Source organism: Xiphophorus couchianus, chromosome 2 (assembly GCF_001444195.1).
Source record: "Xiphophorus couchianus chromosome 2, X_couchianus-1.0, whole genome shotgun sequence".
In the NCBI taxonomy this organism is placed as follows: domain Eukaryota; kingdom Metazoa; phylum Chordata; class Actinopteri; order Cyprinodontiformes; family Poeciliidae; genus Xiphophorus; species Xiphophorus couchianus.
The window spans coordinates 4,402,207-4,420,812 of NC_040229.1; the positions used below are offsets into that span (position 1 = coordinate 4,402,207).

General features: G+C 45.4%; 3 protein-coding genes across 4 annotated transcripts in view; 2 read left to right on the forward strand and 1 right to left on the reverse strand.

Moving 5' to 3' along the window:
* The window catches only part of plcg2 (phospholipase C, gamma 2), a 69,547-nt gene extending 61,187 nt beyond the window's left edge, over positions 1–8,360 (forward strand). Inside the window, exons 30-33 of the mRNA XM_028005673.1 lie at positions 70–237; positions 2,692–2,780; positions 2,858–3,015; positions 7,924–8,360. Coding sequence (XP_027861474.1) covers positions 70–237; positions 2,692–2,780; positions 2,858–3,015; positions 7,924–7,966 — 458 coding nt within the window. The 3' untranslated portion in view covers positions 7,967–8,360. The remainder of the gene's footprint in view (positions 1–69; positions 238–2,691; positions 2,781–2,857; positions 3,016–7,923) is intronic.
* Positions 8,361–8,541: 181 nt separating this feature from the next.
* On the forward strand, positions 8,542–13,030 carry pllp (plasmolipin). Its single transcript, XM_028006148.1, has 4 exons — positions 8,542–9,239; positions 10,475–10,648; positions 10,795–10,908; positions 11,951–13,030. Exons 1-4 carry the CDS (start codon positions 9,084–9,086, stop codon positions 12,056–12,058), a joined length of 552 nt encoding a protein of 183 aa, XP_027861949.1. The 5' UTR covers positions 8,542–9,083; the 3' UTR covers positions 12,059–13,030.
* A 43-nt stretch (positions 13,031–13,073) lies between these two features.
* Positions 13,074–15,648, reverse strand: arl2bp (ADP-ribosylation factor-like 2 binding protein). 2 transcript variants are annotated; one of them, XM_028006071.1, is made up of 8 exons: positions 15,484–15,628; positions 15,221–15,350; positions 15,042–15,090; positions 14,649–14,710; positions 14,464–14,570; positions 13,865–13,950; positions 13,550–13,646; positions 13,074–13,472 (listed from the first exon to the last, which is right to left on the reverse strand). In XM_028006071.1, the coding sequence occupies exons 1-8, from the start codon at positions 15,565–15,567 to the stop codon at positions 13,389–13,391; spliced, it is 699 nt and encodes a 232-aa protein (XP_027861872.1). In that variant the 5' UTR covers positions 15,568–15,628; the 3' UTR covers positions 13,074–13,388. The 2 variants fall into 2 exon arrangements, with proteins under 2 accessions (XP_027861872.1, XP_027861865.1); XM_028006064.1 differs by having other exon boundaries at positions 13,074–13,646; positions 15,484–15,648.
* Between the last annotated feature and the right edge of the window lie 2,958 nt (positions 15,649–18,606).

Genomic DNA, 18,606 nt, shown 5'->3' on the forward strand with positions numbered 1-18,606 from the left:
TGAGTCTGATGCGCTGCGAGAGCGAGGCGGCGGTCGGCTGCGCGTCTCTAACCTGTCCGCTGGTTGCAGGTGACAACGGCCTGAACCCGGTGTGGAAAGCGCCGGCAGAGCCGGTGGAGTTCAGCGTGTTCGAGCCGGAGCTCAGCTTTCTGCGCTTCGTGGTCAATGAGGAGGACATGTTCTCCGACCCCAACTTCCTGGCCCAGGCCACACTTCCTGTCAAAGGCATCCGCTCAGGTGGGACCTCAGCGTGCTGCACGGTGGCTGCATAGTAGTGCCATCCGGTCTGTGATTGGTCAGAAGGTTCAGACAGTGAACAGATGGGAGGAGCTTTACCAGCTGCAGGTTGCCATGGCGATACACCCAGGTGTATTGCTGGGTTTCAGATGACGTAACACCGACGTCACCCAGTGCAGGAGGGCAGGAAGTAAATGCAGCCCATTTATTTGTGTTGATCCAGCATCAAAAAGCCTAAAGTCTGAGTCCCGTACGGTTGTTCCAGCCGTTCTGATAGAGAGAAAGATAAACGTTATTTTCCTGTTTCTAAGGTAGTCGGTCACAAGGGAGTTAATTTTAAAAAACTTACCGAAAAAAGAGGAGAAAAGTGGATCAACAATCTACAACTAAAAACGGGAGGTGTAAAAACTAACAATGCCAGAGTGTGCAGCGCCGAGTTTCTAACAGGTAACGATCGCATCGTTTAAATTGTATTTTCAGATGTTTTACTTAGAAAGACAAGTATCCAAGGTAAGGTATGTTATTTTATGGCCTAGCTTGGTTGTCCTCAGAGCGCTAATGTTGTTAGCAGCTAGCTCAGGGCCGAGTCCCGGACAGAAAAGATCATGTTTATTGATGCTAAAAGCTAAAAGCTAAATAAATGAAATGTAACCTCCCCAGCCATACAGACAGAGAGCTGTGACTGTTCCCCCACACGGTTCATGTCTTGAGTCCAACACGGAGGTTCTGTAGGTCGGAGCGAATCCATGACCTGCATTGGACCTGAATCCTACAACCACTCAACATTAACCTACAACTCCTGCATGAATTTGGTTTACAGAAGCTAAATAAATGATTTACCAGGAGATCCAAGCTCATAGAAATAACCTGGGTTAGCTTGTTGTTAGCGGTAGCATCGTTATCATAGACTAATTACTTAAATAGCACAACTCACTACTCACCCGGCAGAAACCAGCCCACAGCCATTTAATGATTCTGTTGGTCCTAAATTTGACCCAACCTGAAACTAAAGGATTTTATTCTCCAGGCTTTTGGAAACTTTCTTCTGGCTCGTCGTATAATTTGAGGTCTGAAGCTCCAGATAGTTAGTTATGTGGATCTAACTAACTATCTGGAGGGTAAATCCTCAAGATTATAAGAGAAGTCTTTTTTACCGAGAGAATATGGATCATATCCTAAATATTCGCTTTTCTGTCTGTTCCAGCCTTTAGGGCATTAGGGATTAGCTACTTGCTGTGGTCCATTTTGCTTTGTTTTGAACTGGAGAAATGCACTTCCGGACCTCCATCTGAATTTCGCGTCATCCGGGTCACGTGTCTGAAACACAGTAATAGGTAAACTACAGGAACCAGCTTTATACAGGAAGTAGATTTGTTCAACGGAGGAAGTTTGCTGCACAAAAATCACCAAACCTAATAGTTTCACAAAATAAAATCCTGATCATGATGACCATAAATACATTCGGGCTGTGTAGCTGGACAATGTGCCAAGTATATTTACAGAACTTCATTAACTATTGGAGTCCAAATGTAAGCAGGAATAATAAATCCCATTTAGCACAAAAACATATTTAACCGAAAACATTTCACACTGTAGGTCAACCGTTAAATGTTTGTACATAACAAAAAACCGTGAAAACCATTTTATTGCTCCAATGTTACACATTTCTGCGACTGGTTTTATGTTGTTTTTCTTTCCTTGTCGGAACATGCCGGTTAGCATTAGCTTCATTTCAGGATGCAAAAACTCACCGGAGAAAATCACAACAGAAACGGATTTAACTGCATCAGGTCGCTTTTCTTCTCTTCCATCAACCATGTTATGTTTCTTCTCATAACTTAACTATATAAACTCAACAGAACCTCAGTGGAATGTCACCTAGTTTATTAGACATTTTTCCCAAGAACATAGTGAAATCAATGCGCTACCACATTTGGTGTTCTTCCACATAGAACACAAAATAGTGCCATTGAATAATATATTGTTTTATCACATACATAACAAGCCATTACCAGAATTCATCAGCATTTATCAAATAACCTGCTTTTCTTTTTTGAATAGTTTAGCACAACGTGCTGCAGCCAGATACGCTTTCTTCTTCTACTGTTTTTTTTTTTTTTCTCTGATGTCTAAACCACAGAGTGTAAACCCCACGCCACCTACTGGCGGCTTCTGGCAGCAAAAGAAAACCCTGAAATTAAAAAAGAAACCGATTTTCTGGTGCAGTAGAAACAAGAAATATAAAACATTAACAATAACATTACCCACACATACTCATAAATCAGCGAAAAAAACAATTTTATTTCATCTAAATTCACTTTGATGTTTAACTTTAAAAATGATTCAACAAATTAGAAAACAAGAAGTTCTATTGATTCCCATGATCATTAGTGATCGTGTATTGATCAGTTTATTGATCTTGTATTGATCGGTTTGTGTGTCCGTTCCTCTCAGGCTATCGCTCCGTCCCGCTGAAGAACGGCTACAATGAGAAACTGGATCTGGCCGCTCTGCTCGTCTACATCAATGTTCAGCAGGCGGGGGTCAGTCAGTCAGTCAGTCAGTGAGTGCGTTCAGCTTGCATCTTCCTGCGTAACCTTTGACCCTGTGACCCGTCCAGAGAGCCGAGGAGGAGCTGTACTCGTCGTCCAGCCAGCTGAGGAAGAAGCAGGCGGAGCACAGCGAGCCCTTCCTGTACGACACACACAGCAACCTGCAGCGCGCCGCACTGCCGCACCCGCACGGCCAGCTGGTCCGCGAGTCCAGCGAGAGACACAGGTACCTGGTCTTCATGGCAACCACTCATTTTTCAGTGATCGCTGGGATAAAATGTGAAGAAGAGGTATTTTATCTCAGGTGTGAGCTCTGGCTGACAGAGTGGCGGGTCCGGTTGCTGTTTAGTGACGCCCAGGATTTCATCTAATAAGAGACTGGCTGGCCAAGTCCCGCCCCCTCCTTTAAAATGCTTTGCTCTGATTGGTCAGCCGCAGAGGACAGAACTGACATCATCACTGTTCCTTTAAACTGACCCTGCAGAGAGAAAAATGAATCATAATCATATTTTGGAAAGAGCCATAAATCAGGCTGATTTTGTTTTTGTTATAGATAGATAGATAGATAGATAGATAGATAGATAGATAGATAGATAGATAGATAGATAGATAGCATTTATTGTCATTGAACAGAATTCAACAAAATTTCCATTGCAGCTCCCGTGCAAAAGGTCAAATATATACAGTATAAATAAGCAAACACACAATAATAATAATAACAATATATACAACTAAATTAACTAAAGGCCCTCAACCACACCAAAGAAGTAGCAGCAGGTCCAATTATGGCAAAGTACAGATGATGTGACAGTGCAAAGTGCAGAACAATATGGCTGTGTGGGGGTGGGGGATATGTATGTGTGACTGTGAGGTTATGATATGTGTGGGAGGGGGGGGGCGGCAGGGAGTAATGGCTCTGACGGCTGTGGGGAAGAAACTGTTTCTCAGTCTATTTGTTGTAGTCCGTATATTCCTGTACCGCTTGCCTGATGGCAGCGGCACAAACAGTCTGTGGCCCGGGTGGCTGGAATCCATGGCTATGGATCCAGCTCTCTTCTTGACCCGGTCTGTGTAAATGGAGTCCAGGTCTGGGAGGGGGCATCCCACAATGCCTTGTGCTGTTCTCACCACCCGTGTCAGTTGTTTCCTCTCCAATGCTGTGCAGCTACCATACCACACAGTCATGTTGAGGCAGAGGATGCTCTCGATCGTCGCCCTGTAAAAGTTCACGAGCAGCCGTGAGGAAAGTCCAGCCCGTCTCAGTTTCCTGAGGAAGAAGAGCCTTTGTTGTGCTTTCTTCACCAGGTGGGAGGTGTTTGTGTTCCAGGAGAGGTCAGAAGTGATGTGGAGGCCCAGGAACTTGATGTTGTCCACACGTTCCACCACTTCTCCATCTATGAGAAGGGGAGTGTGATCGGTCCTCCTGGACCTTCTGTAGTCCACAATGACCTCCTTGGTCTTCCCTGTGTTCAGCACCAAGTTGTTGGCTGAACACCACTGAGTGAGCTGCAGAATCTCCTCTCTGTAGTGGGTCTCGTTGTTGTCTGAAATGAGACCCACTACTGTTGTGTCGTCCGCGTACTTCACGACTGTGTTGGTGGGGTGGATGGCCACGCAGTCGTGTGTAAACAGGGTGAAGAGAGCTGGGCTGAGCACACAGCCCTGCGGCGTGCCTGTGTTGAGGACCAGTGGGGACGATGTTGAGCCACTTATTCTCACCACCTGAGGCCTGTTGGTGAGGAAGTCTCTGATCCAGTGGCACAGTGAAGCGGGCAGCCCCACCTCGAGTAGCTTCAGCACCAGCTTGTCTGGGATGACGGTATTAAATGCTGAGCTGAAGTCTACAAATAGCATCCTGACGTAGGTGTTGGGATGCTGCAGATGGGTCAGGGCTGTGTGCAGAGTGATGGAGACAGCATCCTCTGTTGACCGGTTCGCTCTGTAGGCGAACTGAAGGCTGTCCAGGTTTGCGGGGATAAAGTCTCTGATGTACCTCAGAAGAATCCTCTCAAAGCACTTCATGATCACCGGGGTCAGAGCGACGGGCCGGTAATCGTTCAGGCTGGTGATGGACCTCTTCTTCGGTACAGGGATGATGGTGGAAGACTTGAGACACTCAGGAACCGTGGCGAGCTGCAGGGACAGATTGAAAATGTCCAGAAACACTCCTGCCAGCTGGTCGGCGCAGGTTTTCAGCGTCTGGCCTGACACCTTGTCCGGTCCTGGAGCTTTGTGGGTGTTGATCCTCCTCAGGGTGGACGTCACCTGATGCTTCTGTAAGACGAGGGGCTGGTGCTGCTCTTCCAGTTGGAAGAGCAGCACCAACTGGCCATCTATAGCCGCGTTGCCACAGCAGAGTGTTAACTCAATGAAACTTGGAAATAGATATTATTTTAGTGCTATGCTGCACAGCAAAGGGGAAGTACAACTCAAAACCACATTTTTCTCGCTCTCTGTATCGGCCAAGTTACACGTAGACTCGTTGCGTGTAGCTTCACTTATTTACTGTATGCTAGCTCGCTATTACTGCCGTGTCAAAGCGGGCAAAGAAACTGTTTAAGGTGTCAGGCAGGGTGGGGTCGCGGCTGGTCAGCTAAGTGCTGTGTTTGTAGTCCGTCATGGTTCTAATGCCTCTCCACATGCTTCGGGGGTTGTTGTTGATGAAATGTTCTGATTTTGTTTTTGTTATACCAGATGCTGCCACTAGAGGGCGAGTAGCGCAAGAGAAACTAAGAAACGTTTAAGGGATCCACGATTAGTTGCAACAATCGACTTTATTTGGTTTATTTTAGATGTAATAATACTGTAGGTTATTTAGTTTTTATAAATTTTACTAAAATATTGTCACAGGAATGTCGCCATTTTGGTCATGATGCAATGCATTCTGGGTAACGGTCCAACAGCCTGGCTCCTCCAGCCAAAACAGTGATGAGTAACATTATTAAGCCTTTCTAAATTGAACCGGAGCGCATTGAAACCGATCGGAACCGAAATCAGAAGTGGTGATGATGAGGAGGAACAAACAGAGGAAGAGTTGGTCGTAGCAGCTGCTGCTGCCTTCAAGTTCATAATGAAACAATGAATGAGACTCACCTCTGGTCGGACTGTGATCCGGTAAGTGGTTCTGTAGCTCTGTGTCGGGTTTGGCAACCAGCTGTTACTGGTGGTGGTTTCACATTCAGTACCGGTGATCTAGCTCCGTTAGCATTTCTAGTAGTAATAGCTCCGTTAGCCAGTGACGTGCGGTGAGGCTCTGGCTTAATCAAAATCATAAGACCCTCTGCATGTTATTGTTTACTTACGGAAATTTTGTACATGCAGGCAACATTGAAGGGCATAAAAAACAACTATACATTCACATGCCATCTATAGCCGCGTTGCCACAGCAGAGTGTTAACTCAATGAAACTTGGAAATAGATATTATTTTAGTGCTATGCTGCACAGCAAAGGGGAAGTACAACTCAAAACCACATTTTTCTCGCTCTCTGTATCGGCCAAGTTACACGTAGACTCGTTGCGTGTAGCTTCACTTATTTACTGTATGCTAGCTCGCTATTACTGCCTCTTACTCTGCAGACGTGGAGTCACAATGTCTGGGATCATGAGCGCCCCCTGCCATGAGGCCAGAGAACTGCCTGCCGCACCTCGAATCTGTTCTCTGGTTTCTGGTCGCTGCTCAGCACAGGAAACACGTCACACAGTTGGTGACAACAAACACTGAACATTATTTACATAAGCCAAATGATGGAAAATCAGTTTATATATTAAAACTTTTTTAACCATTTTATTAGCGACGTACAGACAGGAGGGACATGATCTCAGAATAGCAGCCAGTGCAGTTAGTGAGAGGTTGATCAATCCCAGGTGAGGCTCGGCTCGCTGCTGCTCACCTGCGAGTGAAATTGCGAACATTTAGCGATTTTCAAGAAAAAACGTTGTCAACATTGGTAAAGCTAAATGAAAAATAAATACTTCATAGTACAAAACACAGCATGAAAATAGCAATATGAATGATCTTATCATTATATTATTCTTCCATGATGACAGGTGAGGCTCTGCCTGGAAATGCAGTTAGCTAACGGAGCTGACGGCTGGTTGTGGTATCCACCCCACAGTGGTTGGGAGTTTTTGGCCGTCCTGATGAGTCTGCCGCCTCTTCTCCTCCCTATACTGGGTATAGCTCCTGTTAGCATCTGAAAGAGCGTCCAGCTCTGTCTGTCTCAGCGGCAGCACGGCATTTATTTTTAGCTCGTTAAGGTAACAATCACCTGTTAGGACCTTCGTTGGTTCTGCCGGTATAAATGGCTCAAAGTGCTGTGGCGAAAAGTCCAGATCAGGTCCTTGGCGGTGTCCTCTCCGGCTCTCGCCCTGCGCTCTCCTTTCTTTCATGTGGGAAATTATCCAGACTCTGTTTCAATTTTTATTTTTATTTTTTTTAATTACAGCCCATAGTGACACAGTGTGGCGTTATCTAAAATGACGCCAGTCAAACGCAATATGATAAACAACTGCTGGGGTAAAGTTAGCATTCCTGCGATTTTTCTGTAGACTCCAGTACAGAATGGACCTGATGACGTCATCAACCCAGGAGTGAAAAAATGGCGACCTCCATGGTTGAAAAATATATCAAAAGATGTTTTTGAAGTAATTATGAGTTCTGGCGAGTCACAAACAGCGATTTTTTAGTTAATAGATAAATTGCAACAAATTTTTTCAACATGTTCAACTAGTCCTGGATCCTTTTTTTTTTTTTTACCCCTCCAGGGTATTTTTGTGGGCTCTAGTGTCCCTTATGTGACAGCAGGCTGACAGGAAACGGGGAAGGAGAGGAGGGAAGACGTGTGGCAAATGTCGTCGGGTCCGGGAGTCGAACCCGCGACGGCCACGTCGAGGACTCAAGGCCTCCAAATATGGGTCGTGCTAACCGCTACGCCACCACGGCACGCCCCGTCCTGGATCCTTTTAAAGATTTTATGTCCTTGTGATTTTCCCTCATGAAGCAATATAAAACATTTAGACTTTATTTTCTCTTTAGCCCTTTAGTAAATAAAAAATAAAATAATCAAAGTTTTTATTAATATCAGGTCAGATTCACTTATTCACTCTGCAACTTTAACTCTTATTCTTCTTCAGGTCAAAGGAGAAGAAGATAAACAACAGCAAGTTTTACACCTGAGGACTCACCTGTCCCCCCGTCCTGATCTTCATGGTTTGATCTTTTCTTCTCTTGTCGACTGAATGGCAACAATCTGACGTTACCGATGGATAAATCCTATTTATTTAAGTCAAACCATTTTCTGGATCTGATATTTTAGCAGGTGTGGAAATGTTACTGGCGTCTCAGACAGGAAGTGTAGAATAATTCTGCTTCCTGTTCTCGTGATGGTATTTATTTCTCGCGGTTCAATCTGCTGTTTTTTTCTCCTTTAACGCCTGAAATCAGAAGAATTTAAAGTGAATATGTGTCAAGCTGAAAGTTTGGATGTTAAATGATGCAGATGATGTTAATGAAGCTGTTTTCCTGTGTGACTTCATCCTCATAAATAATAAATAAACATGTGCTCATTTCACCCATCTTCCCTCTTTATTTTATTCTGCTCCAGATGCATTCTGGGAAACTTTGGGGCTGAATCAATTCAAACTGAAAATGTGATTTAGTTTTAATCCTAAATGAAGTTTGCACCTCAGCGGTTCCTTCGTCATCTGGATTATTTTGGGGGTTTTATGGATTATGTCCTGAAGTTTAAAAACATAATAAAGAGAATATCCAGCTGACAGAAATAAAAATCAGCTTTTTCTATAGTAACGCCTCCTGTCAGAGAACAGATAGAGGTCATGTGAGTCCTGGTAACTGTGAGCCGCGTGAAGAGCTGATACTGACCATCGATATTCAAACATCAACATTATCTCCAGCATTACAACAGAAACGATTTAGCATTAAAATGTGAAACTGGGTTAGACACCAGAGGGCGTTGTTGAGTCAGTCTTAGTGTGTGTGTGTTATTATCCTGATGTTAATGAGTTACCAGGTGAGCGGCCCCTGAGAGCCATATGGGAGGCGGCGCTGGGAGAGAGAAGCAGATAGGAGGGAAGTGACGAAACACTTGGTGTGTGTGTGTGTGTGTGTAGGAGGAGGAAGTGTGTTCTTGCCTCCCTTAGTGCCCAGTAGCAGCAGGAGGACGCTGCGCTGCTTCTTGTTCTCTGGTTTTAAACGGATCTAATTCTGCAGCTCCTGATCTAAACGGTGTGGAGTGCTGCTGTTTTTCTGAGGCGAATCTCCAGAAGAAAATAACATGGCGGACTTTCCCTCCAAGGTAACCACGGAGACTAGCTCTCCACAGCCCCAGCAGGGGGCCGGCCGGCTGCGGGGGCTGGTTTCCAGCACCACCTCCAGGATGGACATGTCGTTCCTGCGCAGTGTCCCAGCGGCACTCATGGCGGCTGAAACGGTAAGAACTGTTCTGACCCGGTTCCTACAGACTGAACCACCATCAGTCTCTGAACCAGAGTTAATCCAGCTAAACAGACGACGTTTCACCTGAAAGAAGCAGCGAAGGTGAGGTGTAGATCTGATTTTCCTCTTGGTTTTTCTACAAAATGGGAAAGACGAGAAGCTGAGTGAAACCTGAATGAAACCTGAATGAAACCTGAATGAAACCTGAGTGAAACCTGAATGAAACCTGAGTGAAACCTGAATGAAACCTGAATGAAACCTGAATGAAACCTGAGTGAAACCTGAGTGAAACCTGAGTGAAACCTGAATGAAACCTGAGTGAAACCTGAGTGAAACCTGAATGAAACCTGAATGAAACCTGAGTGAAACCTGAATGAAACCTGAGTGAAACCTGAATGAAACCTGAGTGAAACCTGAATGAAACCTGAGTGAAACCTGAATGAAACCTGAGTGAAACCTGAGTGAAACCTGAGTGAAACCTGAATGAAACCTGAATGAAACCTGAGTGAAACCTGAATGAAACCTGAGTGAAACCTGAGTGAAACCTGAGTGAAACCTGAATGAAACCTGAGTGAAACCTGAGTGAAACCTGAATGAAACCTGAATGAAACCTGAGTGAAACCTGAATGAAACCTGAGTGAAACCTGAATGAAACCTGAGTGAAACCTGAGTGAAACCTGAGTGAAACCTGAATGAAACCTGAATGAAACCTGAATGAAACCTGAGTGAAACCTGAGTGAAACCTGAATGAAACCTGAATGAAACCTGAATGAAACCTGAGTGAAACCTGAATGAAACCTGAATGAAACCTGAATGAAACCTGAATGAAACCTGAGTGAAACCTGAATGAAACCTGAATGAAACCTGAATGAAACCTGAGTGAAACCTGAATGAAACCTGAGTGAAACCTGAGTGAAACCTGAATGAAACCTGAGTGAAACCTGAGTGAAACCTGAATGAAACCTGAATGAAACCTGAGTGAAACCTGAATGAAACCTGAATGAAACCTGAGTGAAACCTGAGTGAAACCTTTCCTGCCAGTTGCTGTTCTCTGCATCACTTCAGCTCTGAATTTTACTGAGAACAGAGGAAGATCTGCAGCAGATTCATAGAGAAATCATCACCAGATTAAAAATTTAAATCACTTCATTAATTCATCATGGTTCTGATGGTTCTGGTTCTGGTCCCCTGGCCGCCTCCTCCTGCAGCCTCTCTTCCTCTGTGCTGCAGGTGTTGGGTCTGCTGCACTGGGCTCTGATTGCCGGCGCCCCCTACTGGCTGGTCCCTGCCTACGGCTGGGTGATGTTTGTGGCCGTCACTCTGTGGATCCTCACCACCCTCCTCTTCCTCGTCCTGCTCTTCAGCGTCCCCCAGATCCTCTCCGCCGTTCCCTGGACCATGACTGTAGGTGGAGCGGCTCATTTCTGGGCCTCGCCGAGGTCCGGTGGTACCCGTACCAATACCGTTAGATAAAAACTTGAAGTACAGAAGGTAAAGTAATGAAGATCCTTGTTTAGCAGAACCTGACCCGGTTCTGGTGTTGTTTGCAGGTGATGATGTATAACGCAGTGGCCGCCCTGCTCTACCTCACCGCCTTCCTGACCAACGCCGCCACGGTCCGGATGTTCAAGCCGTCCTTCGTCGGACACATCGGCGCTGCCGCTGTAAGTTTTCCATTATTCCACAAAGCTACAAGCCCCACAGCATGACGCTGCCGCCACCATGCCGGAGAGCCTCACTTCTCCAGGCAGCCATCTTGTCACTGTGTTTCATCTGACCATGAAACCAGAAGACGGACACCTGAAGGCCTGCGGGAGTCCGTTTCCATGGTGATGGCCATCCTACTTCCTCCACGCTGGGTTAGCCTGGATGAAGAAGGCGAGTGAGAACAAAATTATCGCTGTGAGTCTGTAAAATGAATCTTCCTCCCATGGAAGCTGGCAGCTCGGCCTCCAACTCGCTCCTCATCATCACTAAGAGATTTAGCTGCGTTACCATGGGAACGCTGCCTGGAACTGACGGCATCTTCAGATGTGGATTGGAGAAAGTTCCCTGCTTAAACCGAAACCCAAAGCATGGAGCAGAGACGACTGGCCAACCAGGTCCAGGCTTTGGTTCTGAACCTCTCTTTACCGGATCCAGCAGATCTGGACCGGATCCTCTCAGGATTTAAAGTCTGACATGGAAAAGTACAGATCAGGAGTTTTACAGCCGCATGACGGCGTCACACCCACAGATCACCTGATCAGCTTTTATTGCGTCAACCAGTTAGCGACAACGCATCACTAGTTTCAGATTAAAGGTGTGAAAACATTAACCTTTGACCCTTTGCAGTAGGAAACCAGGGATCTGAACAGAAAATGAATTTGTAAGGACAATAATTAACAAGATTTCACTGAACTCTGATACAAACGGCTTCTTCTCAGATGATGGTCAGGTGAGCGAGAGACAGCAGCCAACAGGTTGAGGTCAGAGGTCAACAGCGTGGAGGCTTGCATCAACAGGGCCTGGAGAACCAACCAGCTGTTGATTGGTTGCTTCTCCAGGTGGGGACCCATCAGGGTTCCTGCTGTGCAGCTAGCAGGTCTAACCCTAACCCTGCAGGGCTGTTCAGGGAACGGCTGTTCAGGGAACGGCTGTTCAGGGAACGGCTGTTCCTGCAGCCCTGACTGCGACCGTCTCCAGATGTTTCTCCTCTCCCTGCAGTTCTTTGGAGCGGTGCTGACGCTGCTGTACGGCGCCGGAGCTTACCTGTCCTACCTGGACTGGAGGGCTGACGGAGGGAACGCCGCCACCACCACTGTGCCCACTTAGGACCACCAGAACCAGGACCACCAGAACCAGGCCTTCACATGGACCCAGTAATCATCTGAGCTCAGCAATCCGTCTAATTCTCCAGACTCGTCATCTTGCTTTGATAGAAAAGGAAACGCTGGAGATCTTCCTCAACCTGATGAAGATCTGATTGGACCAGATCAGAACCGAACCACCAACTGGTTCAGATCTGGTCCGATTCATGTTTTCTCTCAACTCCAGCTCAGGAATCATTTCTCAAACCTTTTGACCCGTTTGGGTTTTATTCTCAGCTTTCCGATAATCCTGAAGCTAAACGCTGAGTGAAGGTTTGCTCCACCGTTTACCGAATGGACCGGTTCCGCCTGAACGTCTGGATCTCTGTTTACAGGCAGCGACTGACCTTTGACCTGGAACTAGTTCATCATGGCTCTATTTCAGTCCAGTTGCTGAAGGTTCTGGAGGAAACGGGGAATTTCTCCTCCAGGATCAAAATGTTTAAATTTGAATCATAAAAAACTTTTTAATTCCCAGAAATGATGATTTTTTAATCTGAAATCCAAGAAACCGAATTATGTTTTAATAATTAGCCACACCTTAAAGATGATCACAGCAAATTCCAGCCACTCTGTTTGTGAACCCGAAGTGAAAACTCTGTGGAAGGACGACCTCAGGCTCAGCCGCCAACGAATCCAGTGAACCTTCAGCCTGATGGTGGCTGCACATGAATTATTGAAGATTTTGAAATGAAGTAAAAATCTGTGAATAAAACCAGTTAAAGGAAAGAAAGTCGGCAGCTTGATGATAAAAGTTTAAATTATTTGTGTTTAGATCAAATGTTTGGTTTGTTTTTCCTTCATTTTAAATGAAAATGTTTGTTTACACAGAAGGATCTGATCCAGACGTTCATGTTTTCATTTATGTTTTCACTGTAATCAGATTTTTAAAGCTCATTTTATGAAACATTTACAATAAAGGACTCTAAGCTTTCAATCAATTTCATTTAAAAATTAATTTGAACAAATTTTCATCCGAATCTGACAAAGATAATTTATTCACAAACATTAAAATCACTATGACGACCATCAGTGAAGGAAGAGAAAATTATTCAGTTTCAATAAATTCAGACGAAACAAGAACTTAGATCAAACACAGATCACTCATTCATCTGTTCATTCACCCATTCATTCATCTGTTCATTCATCTGTTCATTCACCCATTCATCTGTTCATTCATCCATTCATTCATCCATTCATCCATCACTCAGTGAGTTCTTAGTCTTGAATCAGGTCAGAGTTTCTGTCAGACTCGAAGCAGCTCCAATATGAGGGCCAAGGTGGTTCTGGTGGTTCTACTGGTGTCCAGCAGAACCTGCCGGGTTTAGAGACGTCACCAGCAGATCCTGACTCGGGTCCAAACCTCGACCCTCTTTAGCCTGAAAACACAGGGAGCACAACCAGAGGTCAGCGTCTGCGGCGTCCTGATCTGCTCGGATCGGCGCCCTCCACTCACCGCTCGGTACTCGACAAACATTTCCTTGAAGGCCATGAAGTCGATAAAGGTGAGCAGCATGTCAAACATCTCGTCTGGGACTTCTTCTTTGTGCTGCCTGCAGAAGACAGGAGAAAGCTTCAGTCTGCCACCTGGTGGCCAGGAAACAGAAGCACAATTTGAGTTTCTAAGCTCAAAACTGCTGGACGGCGTCTTTTCATGTCTAAACCAGAAATCACCATAAACAGAATCAAACTTCTGTAAATATGAATGGAAACATGAATAGGCTCCATGTTAGCTCTGATGGTTTGGCAGCTCTGAGTTTCCGTAGCTCACATCAGCAGCTGAATGAAGCTGGCCATGTTGAATCCGGGGATCTTCTTCATCAGACATTCCTCCAGAGGTTTCTCCAGCAGCTCCACCTGCAGAGCAACAGCCAATCAGAGCCATGATGCTGCCAGCGCCGGGCCAATCAGAGCCATGATGCTGCCAGCGCCGGGCCAATCAGAGCCCTGATGCTGCCAGCGCCCATGATGCTGCCAGCGCCGGGCCAATCAGAGCCATGATGCTGCCAGCGCCGGGCCAATCAGAGCCATGATGCTGCCAGTGCCGGGCCAATCAGAGCCATGATGCTGCCAGCGCCGGGCCAATCAGAGCCCTGATGCTGCCAGCGCCCATGATGCTGCCAGCGCCGGGCCAATCAGAGCCATGATGCTGCCAGCGCCGGGCCAATCAGAGCCATGATGCTGCCAGCGCCGGGCCAATCAGAGCCATGATGCTGCCAGCGCCGGGCCAATCAGAGCCCTGATGCTGCCAGCGCCCATGATGCTGCCAGCGCCGGGCCAATCAGAGCCATGATGCTGCCAGCGCCGGGCCAATCAGAGCCATGATGCTGCCAGCGCCGGGCCAATCAGAGCCATGATGCTGCCACTCACGTATTCGTTGAAGATCAGAGTGTAGCTCAGCTTGTTCTCATCAGACTCTTCAAACTCCAGGTAGTGCCGGTCCAAGAAGCTGCGCTGGACCAGCTGGAAGTCCTCCTCTGCAGGAAACACAAACCAGTGGCTCTAACTGGGAGCGCTGGGTGTACTGGTTGCATCTGCAGGTTGAACTCAGTTACCCATGATGATCTCCAGGATGCAGCCGATCACCACGTCGAAAGCCGCCTCTGCTGCCGAGGAGCTGCATGGAGGACAGACATCCAGGTTCACAAACAGGAAGTGATGTCACTACACATCGTCACCAGTCTGACCGGAACCACGATTCTGGAGTGCTCTGGTGTCAACAGCAACCACATATGGACCAGGTTCGGTTTTAGTGGACTGAAAATGTTCTAATCTATAAATGATGGGTGGATGAAGAGGAATCATCAAATGAACACATATGAATCAGTTCTAGCGTCTAATCTAGGCTCTGAATGAATCGGAACCATTTGGACCGAAACGAACAAAGCGACTGGTACTGTTTACAGACCGAACTCCGCTGGTTCTGTTCGGGAAACCAGCTGACCCACCATGACGGAGCGAACAGTTCCTCCTCCATACGAACCGGTCCAGTCTCAGCTGGGCGGCAACACAGAGAACAGTTCAGTTACCAGTTCACGTTAAGAGATCCGATTACACCGATAGAGTTCAGTCTAAACATGTTCCGGTTCTGATGAATTTATCTGTTAGAAGACTTTAGTTTACTTACTTCCTGAACAAATCTGTTTGTGGGAGCCGTTTGGTGATCGACAAAGAAATCTCGTTGTCAAGGAAACGGCGGTATTGTGTGGGTCTCTAAATACCTTCCGGCAGAACAAGATCCCGGGGTCGTTTGGTTCCTAAGTAGAGAAAAAGATGGAAACATGTTCAGTCTGCAGCTTCCTTTTAAAAAATGGTGTTTATCAATAAGTCATATAAAAGTTAAAGTGTTGATGGTTTACATTGGGAACAAAGACATCAGAACCAACTCACCTGGACTGAGGACAACCGGTGTTGTGTGACATTCTGCCCCCTTGTGTCGGGAGCGCGAACTGCAGCCAGAGAGGATCCGTTCATTTCATCTGATCGATTTGTCGGTAAAACAACTCAAATAATCATGTCAAGGTTGTAACCTTCGGCAGCATAACAAAATTATAAAATAAATAAATAAACGGGGTCTTCTTACTTTATTTTGTTTTTTAAGAGAATCGGTCTGTTTCCAGCTTTTGCCAATTAAGCCTTACAAATGCGCGCTGCCGACATGGAGGGAACAGATTTTCTTACAAGACCTGGTCCCAGGCTGCTGGAGGTCCAACATGTGCTGGTCCAACACTGGGTCCGATCAGCTCATCCGGTTCTGGTTCTGGTCCAGTGGGTCCGCTGCTGTGATGCAGCATAATATCCATGTTATGTTTCTGACAGAAACAGTTGAATGACAATAATGAACCGATCGCTAATTGAATCAGCGCCTCATAACAACAAGTTTTTAAGTGAATAGAAAACATAAAAAAGGAGGAGGCGTGGCTTCAATATTTAAGAATATCATAAATTGTAGTAAAATCTCTTTGGGTCACTTCACCTCTTTTGAGTTTCTGGGAATTGAGGTTAAAGGTCACAAACGAACTTTGACAGTAACTTTATACAAAACTCCAACTTTTGTGAAAAATTTCTTTACTGACTTGAATGAGCTTCTATCTCTTATGTATATTGATTATGATTGTTTAATAATTGTTGGTGATTTCAACATTCATGTTGACAACCCCCAAGACAGAGGGGCAAAAAAGCTCGCTAATATTTTAGAGACTTTTGGTCCAACACAACATGTCAAACAAGCAACACACACTCAAGGACACACACTGGACCTGGTTATCAGTAAGGGTGTGAATATTTCCAATGTCTCTGTAACTGATGTCGCCTGTCGCATCACTTCCTGTTATCTTTGAAAGTTCTTTATCTTTTAACCCACTTGGACAAACAGCAACCATCACAAAACGTTCTCTCACTGAAAACGCAGCAGAAACTTTTAATCAAATCTACTCTTCTTCCTCACCCTTAAGCTGTAATGATGTAGATAAGTTGGTAAAAGATTTTCAGTCTAAAGTCTCAGATATTATTGATTCCATTAAAATGAAGGTTGTGTGGTAAAAAGAAATCTCCATGGAGAAATACACAAACAGTTCAATCTGCAAGACAACTCTGCCGTAGGGCAAAACGAAAATGGCGTAAAACTCAACTTTACGTTTATTATGACATCTATAAAGAAAGTCTAGGTAACTATCACTCAGCACTATGTCATGGAAGTAATGACTTTAACAAGAATCTGGATGAGAAAAAATAAGAAATGTATTAAAACGTTGCAAGGTGAGAACAGAAATACAGAGTGAAAGGAGTCCGTCAGTCTGCTCTGACCAACAGTGGATCTGGTTTCCTTTTATAGGTTCCAATCAGAGAAGAGAGAAGAGAGTCTTGATCGGACTAGAGGTGTGAATCTCTGATTGTGATGAACCAGGGATTCTGTGGAGCCCAGATGGTTTGACCATTTGTCTATTGTTAAGGTTGTTCTTTGGTGCTAAAGAGGGCAGATAAGTTCTACGTTGGGAAAGTAACACTTAGTCTCTGGGATCAAGGAGCTCTCCTGCTGTTATATGACACTGCATAAGTCTTGAGAGCAGCTTGATGATAAGACTATGCAGAAATACCTAAAGCAGAAGAGGGTTGAGGAGCACATTAGAACATTTTCCATTACACACTAAAACATGAAAGGGAGGCTTTCTTGGCAGATGTCATGAAATCATGAACAAAACTCCAGCTTTATCTGCAACAATCCACAGAATCACAAACCCTCCAGTGACTGAACCTCCTGAACTTCAATCTGACGCCTGCAACAAGTTTTCCAGATTCTTTTCAGAGAAAATTCAGAAAATCTGAGGATTAATGTGCAGATCCACTCCAAAGCCAGAACCAAAGCTGAACCCAAACACAACTAATGCAGGAAAAATGACCCAATTTCAGCCACTAAATTATAAAACCCTGGAAGAAATAATAAGTCAGTGAAGCTCCAGTTGCTGCTGTCTGGATGTTCTAGATCTATAACTCTAGAACGTTTCTTTAACAAAGTCCTGCCTGTCGCTGCTGATCTGATCCAAATAGTAACTCTTGGCTCTCATCAGGCTTTGAAACCAGCAGTTATCAAACCTCTGATAAAATCACTACAGGCTGACCTCTGACCTCTGACTCATCAGTAAAGTTACTGAAAAAGCTTGAACAGTTAAACAGCTTCCTAACTAAACTTTGACTCCTTCCAGTCTGGTTTCCATGGTTACCACAGCACAGAGACTGGCCTAGTCAAAGTGTTCAATGACGTCCATATAAATACAGACTGTGGGAGAACCACAGAGCTGGTTCTGGTTCTGTTGGACCTCAGTGTCGATCAATTTACTGAACCGACTGGAGAGTCGGGTCGGACTCTCTGGTCCAGAACTCAACTGGTTTGAATCTGACATGAAGAACTGGAATTTCGCTGTTTCAACTGGAAACTTCTCATCAGAGGTCAAAGGTCACATGTGGGGTTCTGCAAGGTTCAACCCTAGGATCCTGATTCAATATCTATAAGCTCCCACTGGCTCAGGTTACAACAGGAAATAATATCAGTTACCATAACTACACTGATGACACAGCTCTACATTATGATGTCACCAGGTGACCTTTGACCCCATCCAGTCACTGAATAAATGCTGAGAACAGATCAATGTGTGGATGAGACAAAACTTTCTCCAGCTGAACAGAAACTGAAGATACTATCTAGAACAATCTAGAGTTATAGATCTAGAGCTACAGATCTAGAGTTATAGATCTAGACCAGTGGTTCTTAACCTGGGTTCGATGAGTCGGTCTCAGGGGTTCGGCGGAGCCTCTGTCGCGGAGGTAAAGACACACCTGTATAAAGTCATGATGCCCCGCCCCGCTTGGCCATCACTGGCTGCAGAGGATCATGTTACATTGCTCGGCCAATCAGGGCTGCGGGGCATTTAGTGCACGCAGTATCAGCGGCTGTCGTAGTTGTACGTCGCGTGGTTTCTTTCTTAATATTTTAATCCATACTTAATATGTCGAGCA

Coding starts and splice junctions, on each gene's coding strand:
- pllp (XM_028006148.1), top strand. CDS start 9,084: ATGGCGGACTTTCCCTCCAAGGTAACCACGGAGACTAGCTCTCCACAG. Junction 9,240..10,474: donor CACTCATGGCGGCTGAAACG/GTAAGAACTGTT, acceptor TCTGTGCTGCAG/GTGTTGGGTCTGCTGCACTG. Junction 10,909..11,950: donor GACACATCGGCGCTGCCGCT/GTAAGTTTTCCA, acceptor CTCTCCCTGCAG/TTCTTTGGAGCGGTGCTGAC.
- arl2bp (XM_028006064.1), bottom strand. CDS start 15,567: ATGAACGGATCCTCTCTGGCTGCAGTTCGCGCTCCCGACACAAGGGGG. Junction 15,091..15,220: donor CAAACAGATTTGTTCAGGAA/GTAAGTAAACTA, acceptor GTTGCCGCCCAG/CTGAGACTGGACCGGTTCGT. Junction 13,951..14,463: donor CTCTGATCTTCAACGAATAC/GTGAGTGGCAGC, acceptor GTTGCTCTGCAG/GTGGAGCTGCTGGAGAAACC.